The 24,233-nt window shown below is 42.7% G+C and overlaps 1 protein-coding gene across 4 annotated transcripts in view; it reads left to right on the top strand.

Moving 5' to 3' along the window:
* Positions 1 to 24,233, top strand: part of pex5la (peroxisomal biogenesis factor 5-like a) — a 127,353-nt gene that overhangs the window by 95,797 nt on the left and 7,323 nt on the right. For all 4 annotated transcript variants that reach the window (XM_086284293.1, XM_086284291.1, XM_086284292.1 and 1 more), the window contains 6 exons: positions 11,625 to 11,741; positions 13,531 to 13,674; positions 15,413 to 15,483; positions 18,234 to 18,452; positions 20,380 to 20,545; positions 23,751 to 23,908. In XM_086284293.1, coding sequence (XP_086140419.1) covers positions 11,625 to 11,741; positions 13,531 to 13,674; positions 15,413 to 15,483; positions 18,234 to 18,452; positions 20,380 to 20,545; positions 23,751 to 23,908 — 875 coding nt within the window. The remainder of the gene's footprint in view (positions 1 to 11,624; positions 11,742 to 13,530; positions 13,675 to 15,412; positions 15,484 to 18,233; positions 18,453 to 20,379; positions 20,546 to 23,750; positions 23,909 to 24,233) is intronic.

Here is a 24,233-nt window from a genome sequence, read left to right as displayed (position 1 = left end):
AGGTTGGATGTTCAGTTTCCATCAGCTAAACTGTTTCGTGCATGCACCCTTCCTGGCAAACACCCTCTTTTTCTGTGCGAGTTTCAGGAACGGGCACGAGTTAGAGAGACGGACAGCTTACTGGAATCCAGCCCTACTCATCGAAACAACATTCCTTATTCCAGCTTGAGCTTATCTTTGTAATTCACTAAGAAATGCAAAGAAAAAAACAAGCTGTGAAAAATCGTACTTATTAAACAGTGAATCCCAAGGAACTTAAACACTGTTCTTCTGTAGTTTAGCACGACCCCTGATCAGCTGGGTAAAAGTAATTTTCTCTATTATCGACATGATAATACTCCTCCTGCTTTTTTAAGGGAAAATCTTTTGAGTTTAAAGAATTGCAATAAAGGTTCTGTGGGCATTAAGCCATGAGAACTGTCTTCAATATCACATTTCAACCATCATTGCCCATGTATTCAATTCAGTTCAATTCAATTTTATTTATACAGTGCCAAATCAAATAAGGGCGCTTTATATTGTACAGCAGATCGTACAATAATGGATTCAGAGAAAGCCCAACTATCATATGACCCCCTATGAGCAAGCACTTTGGCGACAGTGGGAAGGAAAAACTCCCTTTGAACAGGAAGAAACCTCCAGCAGAACCAGGCTCAGGGAGGGGCGGGGCCATCTGCTGTGATTGGTTGGGGTGAGAGAAGGAAGACAGGATAAAGACATGCTGTGGAAGAGAGACAGAGATTAATAACAGATATGATTCAATGCAGAGAGGTCTGTTAACACATAGTGAGTGAGAAAGGTGACTGGAAAGGAAAAACTCAATGCATCATGGGAATCCCCGGCAGCCTACGTCTATTGCAGCATAACTAAGGGAGGATTCAGGGTCACCTGGTCCAGCCCTAACTATATGCTTTAGCAAAAAGGAAAGTTTGAAGCCTAATCTTGAAAGTAGAGATAGTGTCTGTGTCACAGTACGGCTGTGTACAGGCAAAGGAAGGACCCAAACGCAAACTTGTAGAGACAAAGGTAAACTCAAAAAACACAGCTTTATTGCTGGTGTAGGGGGACAATACAAACAATACAAAACTAAACTGGGAAACTGAAGCACAAGGCACCACAGGGAAAATCACACAGCTATGAGGGAGGACGCAACGCTGACAAAGAGAAACACGGGGCTTAAATACACAGAGCGATAACGAGGGGGAATGAGCCACAGGAGGAGAGCACAGCTGGGAGTAATAACGCAGGACAGACAAGGGAAGCAAAACTAGAAACATTAACATAGGACAGACTGTGAAAGTAAAACAGGAAACACACGGACTGAACTCAAAACATGAAAACTTAACAGCAACTGAGACAGAACATAGGGACCTGAAACATGGGACAGAAAGGCAAAGTAGACACAACATGAACATAACAACGCCCACAGGGAAAGATCAAAACAGAACACAGAAGCACAGGACCTCTTTCAAAATAAAATAGGAAACAATGAAACACTGACATGACTACATGAACTTGACAACATAAGAAACAGACATGAAACACATAAAGGATAAGGGAGACTTAACACAAGGGTTGAAAACACAAGGGGAATATAATAAATAAATGAACATAGAAAATTTAATGAGCTTAAACATACACTATAAACATCAAAATGAACTAAAACTCAAAACGCTGGGTCATAAGACCCAGGATCGTGACAGTCTGTCTCCTGAATCCAAACTGGAAGCTGGTTCCACAGAAGAGGGGCCTGAAAACTGAAGGCTCTGCCTCCCATTCTACTTTTAAATACTCTAGGAACAACAAGTAGGCCTGCAGAGCGAGAGCGAAGTGCTCTAATAGGGTGATATGGTACTACAAGGTCATTAAGATAAGATGGGGCCTGATTATTTAAGACCTTGTATGTGAGGAGCAGGATTTTGAATTCTGGATTTAACAGGAAGCCAAAACAGGAGAAATCTGCTCTCTCTTTCTAGTCCCTGTCAGGACTCTTGCTGCAGCATTTTGGATCAGCTGAAGGCTTTTCAGGGAGTTTTTAGGACTTCCTGATAATAATGAATTACAGTAGTCCAGCCTGGAAGTAATAAATGCATGAACTAGTTTTTCAGCGTCACTCTGAGACAGGATATTTCTAACTTTAGAGATGTTGCACAAATGGAAGAACGCAGTCTTACATATTTGTTTAATATGTGCATTGAAGGACATGTCCTGGTCAAAAATGACTCCAAGGTTCCTCACAGCGTTACTGGAGGCCAAGGTAATGCCATCCAGAGTAAGAATCTGCTTAGATACCATATTTCTAAGCTTTTCAGGGCCGAGTACAATAACCTCAGTTTGATCTGAATTAAGAAGCAGAAAGTTTGCGGCCATCCAGGTCTTTATGTCTTTAAGACATTCCTGCAGTTTAACTCATTGGTGTGTGTTATCTGGCTTCATGGACAGATAGAGCTGGGTGTCATCTGCATAGCAGTGTAAATGTATGCTATGTCTTCTAATGATGCTGCCTAAGGGAAGCATGTATAATGTAAACAGAATTGGTCCTAGCACTGAACCCTGTGGAACTCCATAATTAACCTCAGTGTGTGAAGAGGACTCTCCATTTACATGAACAAACTGGAGTCTATTAGATAGATATGATACAAACCACTGCAGTGCAGTACCTGTAATACCTGCAGCATGTTCTAATCGCTCTAATAGGATATTATGGTCGACAGTATCGAACGCTGCACTGAGGTCTAGCAGGACAAGCACAGAGATGAGTCCACTGTCAGAGGCCATAAGAAGATCATTTGTAACCTTCACTAAAGCTGTTTCTGTGCTCAGAAAGATCAATTGGAGAAAAAGAGTCTAACTTAACATCAATGGTACTAAGAGTAGCTGTAGATAATATTACATCTGTGGGATGATTACTGGTAATTTTTTCTCTAATGATAAAAATGTTATTTGTGAAGAAGTTCATGAAGTCATTACTAGTTAACGTTAAAGGGATGGTTGGCTCAACAGAGCTCTGACTGTTTGTCAGCCTGGCTACAGAGCTGAAGAGAAACCTGGGGTTGTTCTTATTTTCTTCAATCAGTGATGAATAGTAAGATGTTCACTCATGATGGCTCGTGCAATGTGAATTTCTACCTGAAGCCCCATGGAGCTGATTTCCATTTGATTTCTTCAGCTCTTTTTTAATCTCTTTGTGAAATGATCACTATTGTGCTTCCTACAACGTAATCGGCCTGTGGTGCCAACTGACACAACAGTGTGTGTAAAATCCACAGAGGAGAGTTCATGAGTGGGCTGACCGAGAAAAATATTCACGACTCTGAGCGAGCTTGCAAACGGACGGTAAACAAACCGGACATTTTGCCTGATGTCACAGGATAAGTTACAGTAATTAGAGACATTATTGGAGAGCGCACAGTCGAGTGAAAAAAGAATTTATGCATTTTTTAAATAAAACACGACACATTAAACTATGTCGTTATTTATTTAACAAAAGTGAAAGAAGCAGCGTGTAAAGCACAGCCGTATACTTCCAGTTCTGAGGTTGTATTTTTCAAATCAGCTAAGAAGAGACTAATTTTCTTGTCCTGTCGGGGTCACCGTGAAACATGAAACACTGCTTACTCGCTTCTGTTTTGTTCCTAAAGTACTGTTGTCACTTTTCAAATTCTTTGCCCACCAAGTTACTATTTGACCCAACGATTACACGAACAACAACAAAGATTTCCCTGTAAATGTTTGTTCTTTCACTTTTCAAACAGGTTTATTTTTGAAACGTTACAGCATAGTCACTAGGTACAAATAAACCAAAAACACTGACTTTCTAAACTGGACATAGGATAACAGACATAACCACGAAGGTTGTGTTTCTGTAATAAAGTCATTTTACCGCTCAGCAGACGTCTGAAAATGGGAGTAAGCCCTGCACTGCTGAAGGTTACAATAGACTGCTGCACACCGAGCTACGTGCAATGATCAATAAATAACAGAAGTGAGAGGAGCAGCAGCAGTAAGGGAGTAGAGCCGCCCGTTCGGGGGATCCCATCCCAAATTTGACGATGACGTAACATTTCATATTAGCGAAAAGCTGCATCCACCCAAACACCTGTACAGGTTCTGGTCGTCCGGTGGCAGATAAATGATGAGATTTAGAAATTCTCCTTCTGAGAACGGCGTATCGATTCGTAACAGTATCTCACAGCCTTGATCGAGAAGCCTGAGTGCTGGCCTTCATTTGATGCGAGCCGTCAGCCATTTTGGCTTCGCTTGCCAATGCCAAAGACCTTAATCGCATAATTTCAATTTAAGCAGCTGTGCATATGCATGCTCTTTCATACTTACAAAGACACGGCGGTAGAGACAGCACAGAGAGAACATTAAATCAGCACAGCGTCTTTCTTCCAATTCATTCAATTAGACGAAGCAGCCAAATGTAAGAAAATTAGGACCCGGGGAGGATTCGTGGAATTAGCCGTCTAAATAAGATTCATTTTACGAAGCTGGCACTTATGGGAACCTGTAAGCTTATGCCTTTAGTGCCTTTGCACATAAAATCTGTGGAAAAGGGAGGATAAAGTGGCAGCGGTCCAAGACTACTAACTATACAGGGGAGATATATTTAAAGTATGCACAGTGCATGTCACACGAGGACGCCGTAAATTACTTTGAGCTGATGACAATGTAATGCTTTCATTAAACAGAGAAGCCCTGAAATTGCTGCAGGCTAAATTGTGACTTTGGGAAACAGCGTTTTGGCTGAGGGGCATAGGAAAAGGTCCCACAGTGGTGATAAAAATGAGACGAAGGTGACTGCGCACCCTCCCGTTTGATTAAAACGCAGCGGCTTCAATTTTATCTGACAGAATATTAGTCTGAGGCAGTCTTGGTTTAAGTTGCCTTTGTTGCGGCAATGTAGTTGCCGACAAGTTAGAGATGCAGCCCTGCGATCAAAAGGTCAGCAGTTTTAATCCACAGTCCTCCTGGGGAAAATTAGGATGGGGAAAGTAAATGAGTAATGCCTCCACTACTCTCAACAATCTCCATCTCTGTGCCCTCCAGCAGTCCACAAAATTGCAAATGTTGGAGCTGTAAAATTTTCAGCGTGAGAATGAAGACGCACAAAGCATCTCCTAAAAAAGTATAAATGTACCTGCATTGAAGAAAAATGATATTTATATATTTGATGAGTGGTGAATGCAGCATGAATGGAAACTTTCAAAATGTGGAGTGCAAAAAGTGAGCCTTTGTGCTTTGAAACAACACTTTGGGTCACTGAAAAATGAGCTGGTGAAAGTTCCTTCCAGTGTGAAGGTTTTCAGGAACCCAGGTTCTGTGTTTACATGCAGACTTGTCATGTGTAAAAAACATTAGCATGGCCCTGTTTATTTGTAGGCTTCCTATATGTAGGCCAGTATTTGTACACATTCAGGGCTATATCGCCACATTAGACATGCTCTCAACAGCTATTTTTTAAAATTGAAAGCAGAAAAAAGTATTTGTAGCCTAACATGGAAACATAAGTGAAAAATAAAGAAAATCCATTAAATAAACTATAAGCTATAGTGCAGTATGTAAGATGCTGTCCCTTTATCTACTTTGATCCCACAAAAAGCTTCATTTGGCTGTTAATTAAACTTTCTATGTACTTTAATGAAATATGTATTTGATCCCCGATCAAGGGGGCGAGCTCTTGATGGCGAGCACAGAGGGAGCGAGGGAACACGAGGGAGCGACGGTGCAGATGTGATGGGCTGGGGAAACATGAACATAATGAAGCGAAACACAATGAGAGAAACAAGAACTCACACAATTAAATAAACACAGTTGGCAAGGACACAATAACCAAAAGCTAAAGAGAATAAGCAACCGAGGCACTACAGAGTCAACCATAGAATAACAAAGTAGACTAACATCATACAAAATGACAAAAACCATGAGAAAACTCAAAACACTGAAAACAAAAGACCCAGAACCGTGACAATAATGTGTTACCAAGTGGTGGCTGTGGTCCCAGTTATCTTCAAACTTGTGTAGTTTTGGGCTGATCCTCCACCTTCCTCATCATCATCCTTGTGTGGAGCTCCAGAACGAAGGCGACTGTTTTTTTATTGCTTCCATTTCTAGATGATCCCACCAACAGTTGTTACGTCTCCCGATGGTCTTGTAGCCCACTCCAGCCTTGTGTGCTGTACATGCATAATGACTTCAGATCAAGTTGATTACCTGTAATCTGCATGAAACATGGGCTCACAGGCCTGGTATCACTGGCAGCCAGAATTCCAGCTGGATTCAATGGGATCAAGTGCTTATTTCACTCAGTGACATTCAAATCCATTTATAACTTTTATCTAATGCATTTTTTCTACATTTTAGATTGTTATTCTCTGTCACTATTAAAATAAAACTACCATAAAACATTGCAGCTGCGTATTTCGTCAGCAGCTATCAAATAATATACTGCAGTGTCTACTACAGTGAGGAAGAATACAATAAGGAAGTAGGTCCTGAAGGTCACATCTTCACTACTATAATAAAAGAAGCAAACTTTGTTGCTACTCCGGCTCAACCTAGAGTAAGGATCTTTCATTTCAGTTTGTTTGCAATCAGCCACAAACCTTTACATGAAAAAGCCCTCACTGAAGTAGATCTATGTGCTGTTATCAAAGACATCCATGCAGAAGGTCTGCCAAAATGCACTGGTAGCACTTTGTCCACAGCAGTGCATTTTACTCGTCTCTGAGTGACATTATCGGGACTCTAGCTTCCTATTTTTGTCTCGCTGACCAAGGACTTGGCCTACGCAGCACAGAAGTGGGTGGCTCATTAACATTAAAAGGCCAGGCCAGTCCTGCTCCGGAGATGAGAAGAGTCCTTTTTTCTGGAGTCTGCTGCTGTGTCACTGGTAAATAATGAGACTTTTTGTGATGCAGGCCGCCTGGGCAAAGTGGATAAGTAACCCTGTTCAAGTACTTGTTTTCTTCCAAAGACTGTGTTTCAAGGTAACAGTTCAAACTGACATCCTGTTAGGCCAGTTATCATCGCAAATTTCAACATCACAAGGAACAAAACAAAATAACATTCATTTATGGATTATTAGCATTTTTTCAGTTAGCGAAAAGCAGGAAATATTCACTTTAGTGTGATGAAGGTTGGTCTGATGGTTGCCAAAAGCTTTAAAGCCTGTGGGTCTCCATTCCCTCTGCACCTGGTGATAAAGTCGTTTGTATAAATGCAGACATGAGCGAGATCTGAACTCATCCATAAGACAAAGTTTCATGTTGCTGTTTGAATGCTAACTATGCTGGTTTACACACACAACTCCCGTGAGTGTGCATCTCTACCTTTATATTAAGTCTATAAGTCCACCTGTGTTTACAGTAACGATAATGCTCTATGCAAAAGGGCATTTCATAATCATTTATTATAAATAATTATGGCTCTGTTTTTCCTATCAGGCCTAAGATAAATATATTGCACCTTTCGTTTTTTAGCTGACTTATCGAGAATTTTCATTACAAATTACCTTCTCAGCCGCGTCCATTTATTTTCACTGCATTCATCACCTCAGCCCGTTTGAGTAGCACGCATTAATTGGACTCTAAAGGCAAAACATAAGTATAGTTTTTCCAAAAGTAGGCGACACAAACAGCGATGTGCAAGCTCTGTAGAGGCTGCTATGATTATTGCTGTTGTTAATAATGTATTCATGAAGTAACTAATGAAACCCCACCTCATTTACAAGCAGCGGCGACATGTTTGGTTGTGGGAAGCTCTCTGTCTCTTTCACGTAACACTTCATCAGAGCTGCTGAAATTAGAGTCGCAGCCGTGGCCTCACTCCAGTCGTACGCAGGATATAATTACCTTGCTGTGTCTTTGCCTTGTTCCTCATAATTAAACTGCCAATGCCAGCGTTGAAAACATCCGTCACAGCATTATGAAGAAATATGAATTTCTTGTCATTTCACAACATGCATGTGTATTTACTCGATTTTAATTCTCCGAGCAATTTACTGAGCGGTACCGCAAGCAGTTTACCGTCTACGACTTGGAAACATTGAGATGATGGGTAGGTAACAGGGCCAATGCAGGCCCTGCGATAAAAATAATGAAAAAACATTAAAGCCGTAGTATTTAAATTACCACAATGACTGCAGCCTGCCATAAAAATCTATTATAAGAACATGAAGATGAACACTGCCGGAAGCCAGGAGGAAATGATGCTGTGCAGGGAATCAGGATTCGGGACTAACAACTGGAAGTATGGATCATATGAGCGCAATATTGTGGATTTTTAATTTATTTTAAGTAAATGGTAGTTTCTTAATCTTATACTGATTTTAGGGGTAAAAACTGTATTTTAGCATTTTATTATTAGTATTAAGGAAGAGGGTCGGAGTCATTGTTAACCTTCAGCAGTGTATTTTTACACACTTTGTAACTGCAGATAGCACTGATAGTGGTGTAAACAAGCGAGCTGCTGGGCATCTTTTCTCCGTTATGTTCTGTAACACAGGAAACATCCTGACACCAAGATGAATAATACAAGCCTGTAATAACAGCCAATCATTAAGCCAGTCAGACTCAGCCGATGTGAATGCAAGACTAACGTGTGCTGGTTACTTTCAGCAAGACATTTTAAGGACTTCCTGCTATGATACTCGCAGTTCTCACACTGGATCACGCTGGTCACACTTTGTATATCAGTTCGATTTATTGCATAAATGCTTGCTTAAACTTAGAGTACAATGTGTGAAGGAGAGATGAGAAACACCTTATTATTTACATGTGGAGTTCAGATTTGGGCCCAGACTGTCAAGTCAGGGCTGTGTGCAGGCAGGAGTGGTGGTAAGGAGGACCCGAAGTGCAGACGCTCAGAGGCAAGAGCGTACTTCAAAACAGCTTTAATGCTAAACTCAAAAAGTACCAAAACTGAGAATCCAAAATAAACACGGCCGGACGGACAGACAGACGAGAGTAGGTCACGACCAGGACGGAAGAAAACACAGGCATCCTAACACAGAGAGATTTATTAGCTCAGCTGTTTAACCCTCTCGAGGCGGGCGTCGCCGATTTGCAACAGTTAAAAACTAACAACCTGATTACCCCACATACATATTTTATGAGTTTTCTGTACTCAGAAGTACCACTGCAGGACTTGGTTGTGCATTAGCAACAAAAAATTTAATTTGAGCCTGAGAGGGTTAATAGAGGGTGTACTGCAGTATTTAAGAGGGACCAGAGAAAAAAGGTACTTGGTGTTGTAGGGATTTGGTGGTTTCAGCCCAGATGATACTCTTCTGTTGCACCACACACACCAGCAAAAACAAAAATGCTAAACAAAATAATGTGGTGCAGCGACACAGGGCTATGACACAAACTCACGTTTCTAAATGTAAACAGCTACTCGACCTCCAAATTTCTGCTTCAAACACCGACTCTCTGATGCCATGCTTCCTGATGGAGCCGACAGCGAAGGCTCCCCTCGATGCAATTTGTGTGCAAGTCAGCAGTCTGCAATTACCTGCCATCTTTCACCACGAGGGGCCGCACCGTGGCCTTGATGTCAGTCAAAAGGATCATTTCATGTGGAGATCTGAGACCTTTGACACAAACACATGTGTCCTTATAGCAGGTCTCTCTGACCCTGCTTGCTTCTACAGTGTCTCACACACGCATGTACTGTGTGCGACGCTGTCATGTTGTCATGATGACTATAAAGGACTGAATAAGTCAGAGGAAGCTGCTCTGCTCTGTTTGGCTTCCTGTTCTTTGCTCTGCTTCTGACAGGAAGGCGGTCACAAATCATGAAATAAACCAGCTGGAAAGAAAAAAGTGGCCATGCAGAGTATTCGCGTTTTGCATGAAAGGCAGTCATGTCATTAAGTAAATCTGTAGCGACAGGCATGTACGTGAAGAGAAATGGGACCGCACACCAAAAACTGCCCCATCATGTTTACTGTGTACATAAATAGGACAGGAACTTGTAAGCCGTATGGCTGCACACCACACAACTGTGCATCCAAAACTTACATTCCCAAATTCCCAGTTATTTCCAGACAGGACTTACAACATCCTGCTGATATCCCAGCTGCACATGAGACTTACCACACAAATGGTGTGAGAAATAACACAACACTGCAAACTGTTACACCCCGTTTAGCGACACTGCAGTCAATTTACCTGTGACACGCACTGCAAACAATTCGGGTCTCAGTACAGCTGGGAAGCAGCGCTATGCATGACCTGTAATCTGGAATATAAAGGGAAGTGGCACAATCAAATAAACAAAAAACAAAGAAGGAGGTTAGTCCGCCCTTACACAACTCACTCACAATCAATACCCGCCTTCACGGCTGGACGAACTAACCAAAACAAAATTCCAAATCAATCAAAAGAACGAACAAAAAAGGACAGCAGAGACAGCACAGCTGAACAACACAAACAACATTATGGAATAAAATATTACCCAATAAAATATCAATTTTGTGAAACCATTCAAAGTCAAAGCTAAAACACACACTCAATATACCTACAATATTGATCCGTCTCCCTGCGCGCAGTCGATCGAGGGCTTGATCAATTCTTCTATTAAAACTCGTGGTCACACTACAAAAGTCCAGCGACACGCATTAAAAACGGGCACCTACAATAACAAATTATCCAAACAAAATGGCAAAAGTCTCTTACCGACAGTATGCCCACTCGCACCCGAGTGAATTAATCACTCTTCTGTTTTTTCCACAGAAGAGTGCTGACCTCACCCCACACACCCACTACCTTTTCATAGCTCTTCAGCCAATCACCTGGCAGAGAGCAACAAACTGCCAGGTGACACGTGTTACAATCGGTTTTCTTAAAGCCTCTTTGAAGTGTTTATAGGTCTGCTACCATAATAAATAAACACAATTCAACAGTTTCCTTATCATTAGTAGTCTTGCCGTTAATTACATTACAGTAAGCTGTCATATTCAAGGGTTATTGCAAAACAACACAAACTCTGGTTGATTAAACTAATTGATGGCAAACAAACATGTATTTAAAAGGTTCCCAGTACAGGCTTTGATTTCCTGTCAGAAGAAATGTTAGAAAATGCTCCAGGAAGCAAACTCCCACATTACACTGACAGCCTTCGGTCTGCTGATTGAAGGGTGCAAATATCATCCTGATAGAGTTCCTTAAGTCCAACTCTGTCAAGGAAAGGTGAACATTTTGTGTGTTTCTGATCGTCTTAGAAAGAACAGACCAAGCTTAAAATATGCAAATTATTGAACGGCAGAAACAGTACTTCAGGTTTAGCTGCTGTTTTGAAGAATTAACCGATTCTGTTGAAAGAAGGTGCCAGCCGCGTGTTTCATTCTGGTCGGGTCTTCATCCATTTCCTGCAGCTGCATTTCCAGCATAAAGCATTTTTCCTCTAAACTCTGCCTTGACATGCAGATGTGATGAGTCATCAGGAGTGTGAGGTCTGTACATTACAGCACGGAAATAGGCAGACGTGACATTTCCAACAGTAGGGTGATTGCAAATTGCAAGAGCTAACTATTCACTCATTTCCCCCCTGTCACCTTCCACTCCTTCCTTCCTGTTTTCTTGAACTGTGTCCTCTCTCTCTCTCTCTGATGTGTGCAGTCAGATACCGAGTTCTGGGATAAGATGCAGGCAGAGTGGGAAGAGCTGGCTCGGCGAAACTGGCTGACGGAAAACGAGCAGGCACAGATTCCCTCCACTGTGTCTCCGTACGAGAAGGTCACTATCATTAAAATGTTACTCTCAGCGCGCACGCAGATTCGTCCTGATGACAGTGATGCAGGAATATGCAGAACTGCGTGTGCGCCTAGAGTGAAAGTGTGCAGTATGTTTACATCTGACATCTATAAAAACCTGAAACCAAATATAGTTTTATCAGCCTTTGTAGATCAACATTTAAAATATCTGAGCTATTTATTGTCTTCCACGTTGATTTAGTGTCCAATTCTGTATTTATCCATGTGTGACTGTCAGAATTTATGCAGCCATAAAATGAACCTGTGCTAATATTCTCACAATGCGCATGAGGGAAGATTTATGATTAGTAAGTGGCCTTGAAGTCTCAAAGTGATGAATGAGTGAGCAACGGAGGGATTTTAGGAACAGGCGTGATTAATGGAGGCTTGTCACCCTGAGGTTAACGGTTAACGGTTAACGGTAACTTTAAGGTTACTGTAATGCACCGAGCTTTGTGGATCCAGAACTTTTATATATGTGAATGGGTTTTAAAAATGAGGAATGACGTGTAAACTAGTGTTAAACGACTCCGTGTTGAATGTGAAGCCTTTGGTCTCAGTCACACATACCTGGTAAGCACTGGTATCCATGCAAAGATGAGTATTCCTCTAGTGGTTGCCAGTAGTTACTGGAGGTCGCTTGCCGTCGCTGTGAAACTGATTCTTAAAGACCAGCCAGTGATGCCATCACTACCAGTTACTATACTGTCGCTTAGCATTAGCTGATAACAGTGGTCACCTCCAGTTTGTGTGGAAGATACCTAATTGTCTGCAAGCACTGGCTAACTACTGGCTAAGTGATTGTGAACCTGTGACGTGTAACCTGTCAAACTTTCAAGTTTCACTAGCTAGGAGGCCAATTAGGGAGTCTATGCAGACAAGTGGCTTCTTCCATGTAAGCTCCAGGCGACCGTGGCAACCTGCTAGTGACCAAAGAATTTAAATAGAAGTTTCCAGCAACATAGCCAACACCCATTAGCCAGGTTGTTGGGGAATATGGATTTTTTTTCACCTAGAGTCAGCTGCCGGGTGAATGCTGTGCCACAAAGGGATGAGGTGGTCTCTAGGTCTGTTTGACCGATTCCCTATTGTGTATGAGAAGAGTGACAATATGAAAACCCAAGAGTGAAACAGCGAGTAAAGCTAAAGCTGCTTATTTTATTGAAAGCAGCACAGATAATTAAAGTCTAAGAGTCTAAAAATATGCCATTCTGAAGAAGAAACATACAAAAAAAAAAAGTAATAATTTAGTTGTATTTATCTTTCTGGTTCACGCCAGACTGATCAACACTACTTGTTAATGTGTTGTGATGCAATGTAACAACGCCTGCACACTGACCTGCATGTTTACCGCATCACAATGACGTTTTCCCGAGTTTCAGAGGACATGAGCACATGTCTGAGCATCACCCACCAGCTGACCTTCTTATGCCAGGAAATCATGTGAGATCAGACTTGTGGGCTTTCTGTATTGATCCCAGCGTAGCGCTCGTTCTTAAGGAAAAATCTGTTTCAAAGTCATCGTGCTCAAAAGCACGCAACACACCAGGGTAATCACAGTTTGAAAATGCAAAGTTTAACATTTAAAGAGAGCAGACAAACCCTGGGGAGCTCAGTCCAGGTTTGATGTGAAGGAGAAAAGATCAATTCCTGCTCCTGCAGTTTTGCTTAAATATACAACTGCACAGGACACTTGGTTTGCAATGGAATAATAGAAGAGTGAAACTGACGTTGCCACTGTGCTTGTTTTTATCTTTTCTTCTTGCTGATAGGGTTACTACTTCCACACAGATAATCCTTATAAGGACTTGCCTAATGCATTCGAAGAGGGACTGAAGAAATCCCGAGAGGGAGACTTGCCAAACGCTGTGCTTTTGCTTGAAGCAGCTGTCCTACAGGACCCTCACGATTCAGAGGTGAATTCTGCTAATATACACATGCACAGAGCTGTCAACACACACTGTTTACCCAGTCAAGTCAGTAGCAGAGCTATTCATATTTACAGACATTTGTACACTTTTAGAGTACAAATGGCCGATAAAACTGCAGCCTTACGCCGGCTAACTGGACTGGATCACTGAGGCTTTCATTGCAAAGCTATGGCTAAATCCTCCCCTGCTACAGAGGAAGAATGCCTCACTGACCAGCTGATTTGGTAGGCAGCACCCACAGGCTCAATGCTGATTGCCTGTAGAGGTCAGGGGATTTTTTCCCTTTTAAAAATAGTTGTTTACTGTAGCAAAAAAATACTCAACTTGCACTTGATGAGAATTTCCATTTGCCCAGTGAGATGAACAATAGCTCATTCTCCTTTTTGTATTCCTCCCATTTCAATGGAGTGACCTCTTTGCGAGCTGAAAGAGCAAAGCCTTCATTCAAAGTACTTCGGAATCCCCTGGAATATACAGAAATGTGCCAGTTATTCCGAGGAGAGGATTATCCCACGGTATATGGAACTAATACGATTCCAAATTTCCTTGTAGGGCACGTAGCGGCTTATTGGTCGACTGCGAAGACCTCTGAATCATTCAGAAATCATTTGGCGCCTGGTTTCAAAGAGCTGAACAAAAAAAGCATGTAGAGAGATTAGAACAGGTTATTAAATGTGCCCTTACACACACATCATACAGTGGGACTAATCTCATAATCTGGATTGGATTTCAGGTTCGTTATATCATTGTCTGGCCTCTTGTGTTGATGAAGGCCCTAATTCAAGTCAGTGTCGTCCCTCTAACACATAAACATATTCCAATTAAAGAGGACAGCAAGTCATTTAAAGCTGTGGGATAATGATCTGCTCAGCTGAGCAGCAGAAGGGGATGATAATCAGCTGCTTTGGGCAACGATGAGACAACCCCCAAAACAGGAATGCTTTTTTTCCTTCTTGTTTTCACTAGTTTTGCATTTGGCTAGGGTCAGTGTTACTACTGGTAGCATGAGGTAATACCTGGACCCTACAGAGGTTGGTAGTAACTCCTCCAGGAAGGCTCATCAGTACGTACCATTGCAAGGAGGTTATCTGTGTCTACCAGCACAGCCTCGAGAGAATGGGGGAGATTGGGGTGTGCCAAGTTACACAGGAAATGGGCAGAAAATGAGGGGCAAGAGGACTTCTGGAGAGATGAATCCAAATTTGAAATATTTGGTTCAAAGTGTTGACAGTATGTATGGAGGAGCAGCCCTGAGTGTCTACAGCCAACTTTTAAACACGGTGGAGGCACAATCGTGGATGCAGTTACCTTCACATTTTGATCCACTGTATATCATCTATAAAGCATCTGATTGGCAGGGGCTTCATGTTTCAGCATGACAGCGATGCCAAACACGATGCCAAACAATGCAGTAAATGCATACCTGGATAGGTCCCATCGCGGTTACACACAAAATAAACTATATTTATTATTAAAGTATGCTCTTTTTCAGTTTTACTACATAATATCTGATGGTGCCTGAGGACAATAGTCCAAATAAAACACTGTCAGTCTTAATCATCACTGCATATACCCCAGTTGTACTTCCTTAAAATTAGCTGGAGCTATGGATGTCTTAACTCACAGTAGCCAGACAACAGCCGTGGCAGCATAGGCTGTACACTGTTTCCACCGTGTGTTTTTTACTCTTTGTTCTTTACCTGTTTGTATTGTTTTGATGCAGGCCTGGCAAGTCCTGGGGACCACCCAGGCTGAAAATGAGAACGAGCAGGCAGCGATTGTCTCCCTCCAGAGGTAATGACAAACAACTGCAAATGGTAAATGGCCTGCATTTGTATAGCGCTTTTCTAGTCCGTAAGGACCCCAAAGCGCTTCACACTACATTCAGTCATTCACCCATCCACACACACATTCACACACTGGTGATGGCAGCTACATTGTAGCCACAGCTGCCCTGGGGCGCACTGACAGAGGCGAGGCTGCCGGACACTGGCGCCACCGGGCCCTCTGACCACCACCAGTAGGCAACTGCATTCAGTTCCCATTTAAAATCAAAAAACGCTCGCAGACATTGGAGTCAGTCAGCTGTTGCTGCTTGGGAACACCATATGTTTGCACAAGTGGGACACTGTGGAAATATCATGTGAAAAGATGAAGCCCAGCACGTGAAATTTGCCTGCGAGGTTTCACTGAACTGTTTAACAGCAGTAGGTTCAGCGAGAACAAAACCAAGTCATAACTATATGCCGATGTTAAAACAGTATTATAAGAAGAACACCATCACAGTTTTGTTTAGTTATCCTTAGATGGAGATGGGAAGAGCAGGCTCTGGGAGTTTTATTCTTAAAACAGAGACACCCCACATGGATGGTGATAGCACAGAGCACGTTTATGAGCAGAAGCCTCAATGGGAGGTGGCCCACTTTCATTCAAACTGGTGAAGCCGGAAATGACACCTTTCTGGGAATGTGAGTGCTGACAACAGAAAACACAAGAGATTCAGCAGAAAGTGTTCTTCCTTCAGATATGGTCCATTTTTCAGAAGAAAGAAACAAGACTAGGAAAATGTGATCGCTGTTAGACGTGGATTACAAACGGTGTCCGCTGTCATGCAGAATATCTTAGTTGGCCTGAGATTCCTGCGGTCCAGCAGAGTCCTACACGCTCCTTCTGTGGTTTGAATGTCTGTGTTATGTAATGGCTCCATCTGCGAAGGCTCTTTTTGTATGAAGTGAGATTAAATGTTTTTAGCTTGTGGTTACAGTGGCATCGTTTCAGATTCACAACACTGCTGTATTCTCTTTTTTATCTGTTTGTTGAATAATGTCATATGCTTAACTTTGTTTTGCCATGTTTATGCTTTAATTCAGAAAATGTCTGCTTTGATACAAAGGCTACACCTACAGTACTGCTATTTGAAATAAAGCAATTAAGATGTGATCGAAGGGCAGACTTTAAGCTATGACTCGAAAACCGTATCACATTAACTGTTTTTTTATGCAAAGTCCATTTTCAGACAGGTGACTGAAAGGTGGGTTTTTGACGAGGTGAGACCCGTTCCCTTGTTATTCGATGACAAATTAAGCAGATGAAAGATCTGATTCCAATTGTTTACCTTCTGTTTAGTAGCTGTTTGCTGGAAACTGCCAAAAAGATGAGACGTTATATGTAAAGTTCATCATTAGGCTGGAAAACAAAATAAACATAGAAAGGCCAGTTCATGCCTTACTCTAAGAAAATCACAGAGGGCCTGGAAGAGCACAAAGTAGAGCAGAATTGTTGATGCAAATGATGCAAAGAGAAAAGCACGCCAAACCAGAGAAATGAAGCAAACCACATCGTCCGTCAAACACAGTGGAGGCTGTGCTATGGCACGGGCATGTGTGGGTCACAACTGTTTATTGATGGTGTGACTGCTGATAGAGGTAACAGGATGCACTGTGAAGTGTACAAGGCTATACCCTCTGCTAAATGGTGCTAAACTGATCAGAAAGGATTTCACAGTGCACACCAATAATAAGAAGCATACTGCACATAGCAAGGCAAACATGGCCGACTCAGTCACCGGCTTTCAACCAACAGATCGTGCTCTTTAGTTACTGAAGAGAAAACTGGATACAGAGAGATCCCAAAAAGTAACAACAGTAGGAGGCTGAAGGCCTGGCAGATCATCTCAAGGGCGGAAACACAGCATTTGGTGATGTCCATGAACAGTTGTCGAGGTACAGGCCGTCAAAATCTGCAAATTGTGTCTGACGGTCTAATTATTTTTAAGCCTATAAAAATGGGGGACTAAGTATAAAGATGTCTATAATTCCTAAACAGTTTCGTATTTTTGTTAAACGCCTTGAAGTCAAGTCTGCACTTTGATCACACCTTAATTGTTCGATTAAAATCCACTATGTACGGAGGCAAACAATGCAACACTGTGTGAGTATTTATGGGCCTAACTTTATATGCAGTGAACGTCAGTGTCCTGAACCAGGGTTTACGTCATTTGCAGTGGGACTGAAATAATTTGGTTTGTGCGAGATTAGGATGGTTTTAAGGAAGCTGGCACATCAACTGTAGCAAATCTGGCTAAAAAATTATCTTGTTGAAAGCTAAATCTCGTTTTGGCCTCCCCTTTAGTCTTTCAACTAATCCAAGTCGTTCATCCAACACTGTTCTGTTCTTCTTCCCTTTTCAATTATGAAGTGCCAGCACAATGGCAAGCGTCCACGTGATATAACCGGTGATATAACTTCAGCAATTACTACAAACATACTTTCCGTCTCTGGAACAACCACCCATGCCGTTTTGCCTAAGTGCAAAGCTAATTCAAATCATCAGCTGTGGGTAGCATGCAAACACGACTCTCTGCAGCAGAGACGGAGCAGGAGAAGTGTTGCTCGTTCGCTCTGGCCCAGAAATCATTAGCCTTGGCCTGATGTTCCTCTGCTTTGGCCTGTCCCAATTAATGCTTGTCAAATCTAGATTTCTCTTTGAAGTGAACACCTTACTTGATTTCTCTTCTCCCGTGAACGAATCGTGTCTCCATCCAGGTGTTTGGAGCTCCACCCAAACAACCTTATAGCCCTCTTGGCTCTGGCAGTGAGCCTGACCAACACTGGTATGCGCCATGATGCCTGTGAGGCCCTCCTCCGCTGGCTGAGACACAATCCCAAGTACAAGCATCTTGTCAAAGGCAAGACTCATCTAACGGGATCTCCAAACTCCCAGCGCAGGATGTCTCATGCTCCCAACCTGGGCAGACATGAAAGGTAGAGTATTTAAACTCTTTAGACCTAATTAAAAGGATCACTACAGCATAAGAAAACCTGCAGTCTCTTGTTTGCCACTTTATTAAAGATGGACGGATGTCTCGTATGTTGGCTTTGTACACATATCAGAGGCTGCAGCAAGTCAAAGGTGTTGTTGATGAAGTGGAAAGCAACATGTAGCTGTGCAGGTTTCTTAAACTTGTAGCTGTTAACAATTACTAAACCAAGTTTAAGACATTTCACTTTAAAATCTGGTCCTGGGTGTTTGTTTTGTACACTAATACACTGATTATTTAACAATAATTGGCTATTATTTTGCTATCTGTCTGTTTTCTTCCACCTCTCTAATTCAGAGTCACAAGGAGAAGGGTTATCTCAACTATTATAAGCTACAACCCGGACAGGTTGGTGTGTGTTTAAAGGGCTAACAGAGAGAGACAGACAAGCATTCACACCTGCAATGCTAACCACAACACATACCTTCAGGACAGGCATGTGGACGTTAACCTGCAAGGAAAGGAGGGTGTTGGTACTAGCAGTTAACATTAGCCACACATCAGTTTTTCCTTCTATTTATAACATTATAACATACTGAATTTGTGTGTTTTTTTAATTCAACAATAAATATCACGTGCTGGGAATATTTTTAATTCTAGCAAATATGAATGACAAAATCCTTCTTCCACAGATTCCTGGTTCCTTCTTTCCTAATAGCAATTGTTGCCACAGCTGACGATGCTGTGGCAGACGGGCAGTTTGACGTGTGCTTACACTCCGTTGCAACATTATAGCAGACGGCTTCATTCATTTGGCTGGCTTATCTTTATTATTGGGATTGTTCGTGTCTCTAATATAAAATATATGCACAGCCAAAAAAATAAAAGGAAGACACTGAAACTGTCAATAGGAAACAAACAATCATGCTAGATATCTATACTGACATGGACTGGGTAATGAAAGGATGCTGAGATGGTGCTCAGAGTGGGCCCCAAGAGTAGCTGACAACAAAGGGGCGTGCTCCTGATGAGGTAACTGATGGCGTCCTGGAGGAGCTCCTCCCAGATCTGGACCAGACTATCGCTGAGCTCCTGGACAGTTGGAGTTGCAGCCTGGCGGCTTCGGATAGACAGAAACAGAAAGTTTCAGATGTGTTTTATTGGATTTGACTTCTGTTGTTAAAACTGGTAAAATTACGATTCCAGGATTTGTTAATACTCTCGTATATGTACTTGTGAAATGTAGTACTGGTGACACTGGTAGTGGCAGTAATACTGGTGAGATGGTAGACGGAGGGTTACAGTACATGTGTGGACCTTGTTAAATTACTTTGTTAAGTGCGTGCTGTCTGCAATATTTTAAGTCGTATAATTGAGGTTGTTTGGTATATCTGATCTGAAAGACCTAATTCCACTCCCGAGGTAAAGTAGCGCTTTATCAAATCATTAATCGTCTAGTCAGTGTGAAGAGACACAGTTACAGCCCAATTACTGCGGTCTCCCCTCTAGTCCACGGAATAACATCCCTTTAAATTTTTGCTGCTCACCTCATCCCTCATTTTCTATCCCTTCCTTTTATCGCTCTGCTAAGGCTCGCGTCACAGTTTTCAGATACATGCACTGCTAAATATTAGACCACAGCTTCACTCATGTTTACAAACATCAGTGAACATGTTTACAAACTGTTTACAAACAGAAATTCATTCTTTCCATACGACCGGCCTGGTTTCCAGTTTTCCTCTCTGTACCGCCCCCATCATTCCCCCGGCTGCCTCTCATCATGTTACGCTGTGAATAAAAGTCCAGTGCACATCATGGCCCTGCAGTCTTATGCGTGCTTACTCAGCAGCCTTAAGTCACATTAATCCTTATCTCAATTTTGTGTGTGTGTGTGTGTGTGTGTGTGTGTGTGTGTGTGTGTGTGTCCACAGCTCCCTGCTACCAGAGGTCAAGGAGCTCTACCTGGAAGCAGTTCAGCAGAACTCTGACAGCATCGACCCAGATTTGCAGACGGGCCTCGGGGTGCTTTACAACCTCAGCGGAGAGTTTAACAAAGCCGTGGAGGCCTTCAACACGGCTTTGTCAGTGCGGCCCGAGGTAGACACACAGCCCTACGCACTACACACAGGGGCACGGTTTAATATGCATGGTTCTCCAAAAAGATGACTTTAGGCTGACACTTTACCATATACCAGTCAACAACTTAGCAGCTTTGTTAGTTAGGCTCTACTTATCAAGTATAGTTTTTAAAAGAGAGAAGGGAAATAAGTGATAATCCAAACACGGCTCATAACACATGAACAGCTGGCACTGCATTAATGCACCAATGTCAACGGCTTTCATACAACAGTGGATCGGTTGCTCACATATTACATCCATGTTACAGCACAACAGTGGGTTTTCTGTTGTCGTGGTGTTACGGCCCTAGCAGGGCCTCCTCCTGAAGATGCCTGTGTGGGCGTGTCCCACCACCTCTTCTGCCTGAGGTGCCACCTTTCCCTTTTACACAGCTGACTCGCGTCAGTAATCAAGGAGATTTAAGCCCAGGGAAAGGTGAGCTCTGGGCCAGAGTGCCAGTAGTGTGGTTACAGCTTGTGAGCTGAGTGCTTGTTGTGTTTGCAGCTAGTGAGCTGCTCTTTCTTTTTGGCTTACGTTTTACTTTATTGATAAGGTATGTAATTTAGACTTAGACTTTAGACTTAGTGGTCTTAGTGTTTCAGAAACTGCTGATCTGCTTTCACACACAATCATCATCTCTCAGGTTTAGAAAGAATGATTCAAAAAAAGAGAAACTTGGTGAAAATCCTTCCTTGGTGTCAGCGGTCAGTCAAAAATAGCTTCCAGCTGATAGGAAGCCAACAGTAACTCAAATATGGCACCAGTTACCACAGTGGGTGAGCAGGCGATCGTATGGCCCTTTCATGCATGTCTTCCCTGTCTTTCTCTGCTTTCCTGTCTAGTTCCATTATTGTAATCAAATAAAGGCAAATGCCAAAAAAATAACCAGTTATTACAGGCAGTGTATAAAAAGAGCATCTCTGAGTGCACAGTGCAGCAGCAGAAGACCACACTGTCTGCCCCGCCTGCTTAAAACAGGAAACTGAGGCTACAGTTTACATGGATAATACAAGACTGGAAAAATGTTGCTTGATTCAATGAGTCTCATATTCTGCAGCAACAATCGCTTCATCCGGCTTCGCATCAATAGTTCAGGCTGTTGGTGTTAGAGTGGTGCTGGGTACAGTATCTGGAGAAGCGGCCCCTTTTGTGCGCCACGGACCAGTTTAATGTCGGACCATATTTTCACGGGCCGGCCTTTAAGGTGTGGCGGATAAATACAACAAAATAAAATGATACAACCGAGACAAAAACTGTGGCGCTTTGTAAATATAATAATAATATATATAATATAATAGCTCAGTAGGTAAAGTGGTCGCCCCATGATCGGAAGGTCGGCGGTTCGAATCCACTTAACGGCTACCCTGAGGTACCCCTGAGCAAGGTACCGTCCCTACACACTGCTCCCCGGGCGCCTGCTTAGTGGGCTGCCCACTGCTTCACAGAGTGAATGGGTCAAATGCAGAGAAAAACAAGTAATTTCCCCATGGGGATCAATAAAGTATCCATTATTATTATTATTATAAAAGCGAATTCACTGTGTAATTGTGTAACTTTATTAGCAGCGTCCCCCTGAACAACAGCGAGAGTAACATCCCCCTCTCTGTTACTATGGTAACGCGTAAACGTTTCTTTCAAAATAAGACGCACAACTTCAACACGGGAAAGACCCAGGGAACTGAAAACTGAAACCTCAAGCCTCGCAGCCCGGTATCAAACGAGCGGTCCGTGGCCCGGGGGTTGGGGACCGCTGATCTAGCGCACTTTGGGCCTCTTAGTACCGACCGGTCAGTATTTAAACACCACAGCCGACCTGAGTATTGTTGCTGAACGTGTCCATCCCTCTGCTGACAGCAGAATAGCACACTACGTCCCATGGATCAGATCAAACTGGTTTCTTGAACATGACACTGAAGTCTCTGTACGGCCACCACAGTCACCAGATCCCAGTCCAGCAGAGCATCTCTGGGATGTGGTGGAACGCAGATAAATCTGCAGCAGCTGTGTGTGTTGGTTGTGTGTGTGTGTTATTATCGTGCTGATGTGAACCCTTCAGGAATGTTTCCTGTGAGCGTGTGCTGTGCTTTCTAATACTGTACATACTGTAAGAGCCAGACTTCCAAACACACGCAGCAGACACGAAGCCCCAAAGCATAGCGAGGATGAGCCACGATATCAAGGGAGAGCTTGTGCAAACAGATGCAGTGAGGCACAGCAAACTGTCACAGCAATATGCGAACTGTCGCGCTGCCAAATCTGGCCTGGTGAACTCCTGACTGGCACACATATGCTCTCGCTTGTGATCCAGCACAACGGTTGAGCAAGACGCAATCCGCACACACATACACAAAAACACACATAATTACGCAGAGAGCTAAAAATAATCTCAGATGCATGCATATTCACTCCACTAGAACACACAGGCATGCGACAGATAAAATGGACACGCACGCAAATACAACCAAGAACTTTTCTACCATTTCTCTGTATGCAAATGAGCTCCATCCTCCCAGCACTGTCCCAGGCCGGCATGAATATTACTCACTGTTAAATCCAGCCTCCCGCATTTGACTTGGTAATATCAGGTCCCCTGCTGGAAAAATAGCTCTGAACACAAAGGGAGATAATTATACCCCAGTGCTGGGCTTAGCCAGAGATGAAGGATCCCTGTAACAGACCATGACCTCTGTATGTGCCTGTCTACCTGCAGGTGGGAAACAACAGCAAGGACATCCTTTGTGATATAACTCAGCTATCCTTAAATTACCCTTCTTGAGTTACTTTTAACCAGGGGAGATGTTACAATGCTCCAAAACAGCCCCTTGTTATTTAGGTCTCTAAAGAAAGACTGCTTTGTCACGCTGTCACTGCAGATGGAAGGCCATGTGATGCGCAGCAGCCCAGATTATCCAAGTCCTAATTAGTCCATCTATTGTATTAAAGACACTGCAAGCTGATTTTTAGGTCCTTCAAAGGTGGACAGCGTTTAAGCCTTGAATAATTAAATAATAATTGAAGCGATGTCGCTGATGAGTTTTAAATTGCACTAAATGACTGAATGCAAGTCTTGAGTATGTTGGTTATTTAGGCTGGCAGCATCTGACACCACACTGAGCTGTACCAAACCTTCACTACCTGACATTTCCTATTCCTCAATCAACCGATGACTCGCACTCTTGTGCAGGACTACTTGTTGTGGAACCGCCTCGGGGCCACGCTGGCGAATGGAGATCGAAGCGAGGAGGCGGTGGAGGCTTACACAAGAGCCCTGGAGCTGCAGCCGGGGTTTATCCGGTCCCGCTACAACCTGGGCATCAGCTGTATTAACCTGGGGGCACACAGGTGAGTGATCTGTGAGTGGGATAGCATTTCTATTCTTTTTGCGTAATGCAGTGGAGTAGAATTAATAAGCATAACAGCCAAAGTGTAGGTCAGAAAGGGCAGCAGTTGAAGTAAGACAATGCACAGAGTTAATATGTGAGTTTTCATAAATGCCAAATAAAAGCATGACATCTTCACACTGAGAAGGCTGCAGACGATATTGGCTCAAAAATCAAAATGTGGCTGATTAATTTCCTGTTGATAGATTTATTATTGCAGCTCGAATCTAAATTGCAAAATGTGTGACTTGGTGCACAAGATCTCTTCTTATGAATCATTTATCTCG

The sequence above is a fragment of the Aulonocara sp. 'chitande type north' Nkhata Bay genome, linkage group LG23, assembly GCF_057382095.1.
Source record: "Aulonocara sp. 'chitande type north' Nkhata Bay isolate Kocher_YH1m ecotype deep benthic linkage group LG23, A_spYH_male_GT1.1, whole genome shotgun sequence".
Classification (NCBI taxonomy): Eukaryota; Metazoa; Chordata; class Actinopteri; order Cichliformes; family Cichlidae; genus Aulonocara; species Aulonocara sp. 'chitande type north' Nkhata Bay.
This window is presented reverse-complemented; position numbering and strand designations above follow the sequence as displayed.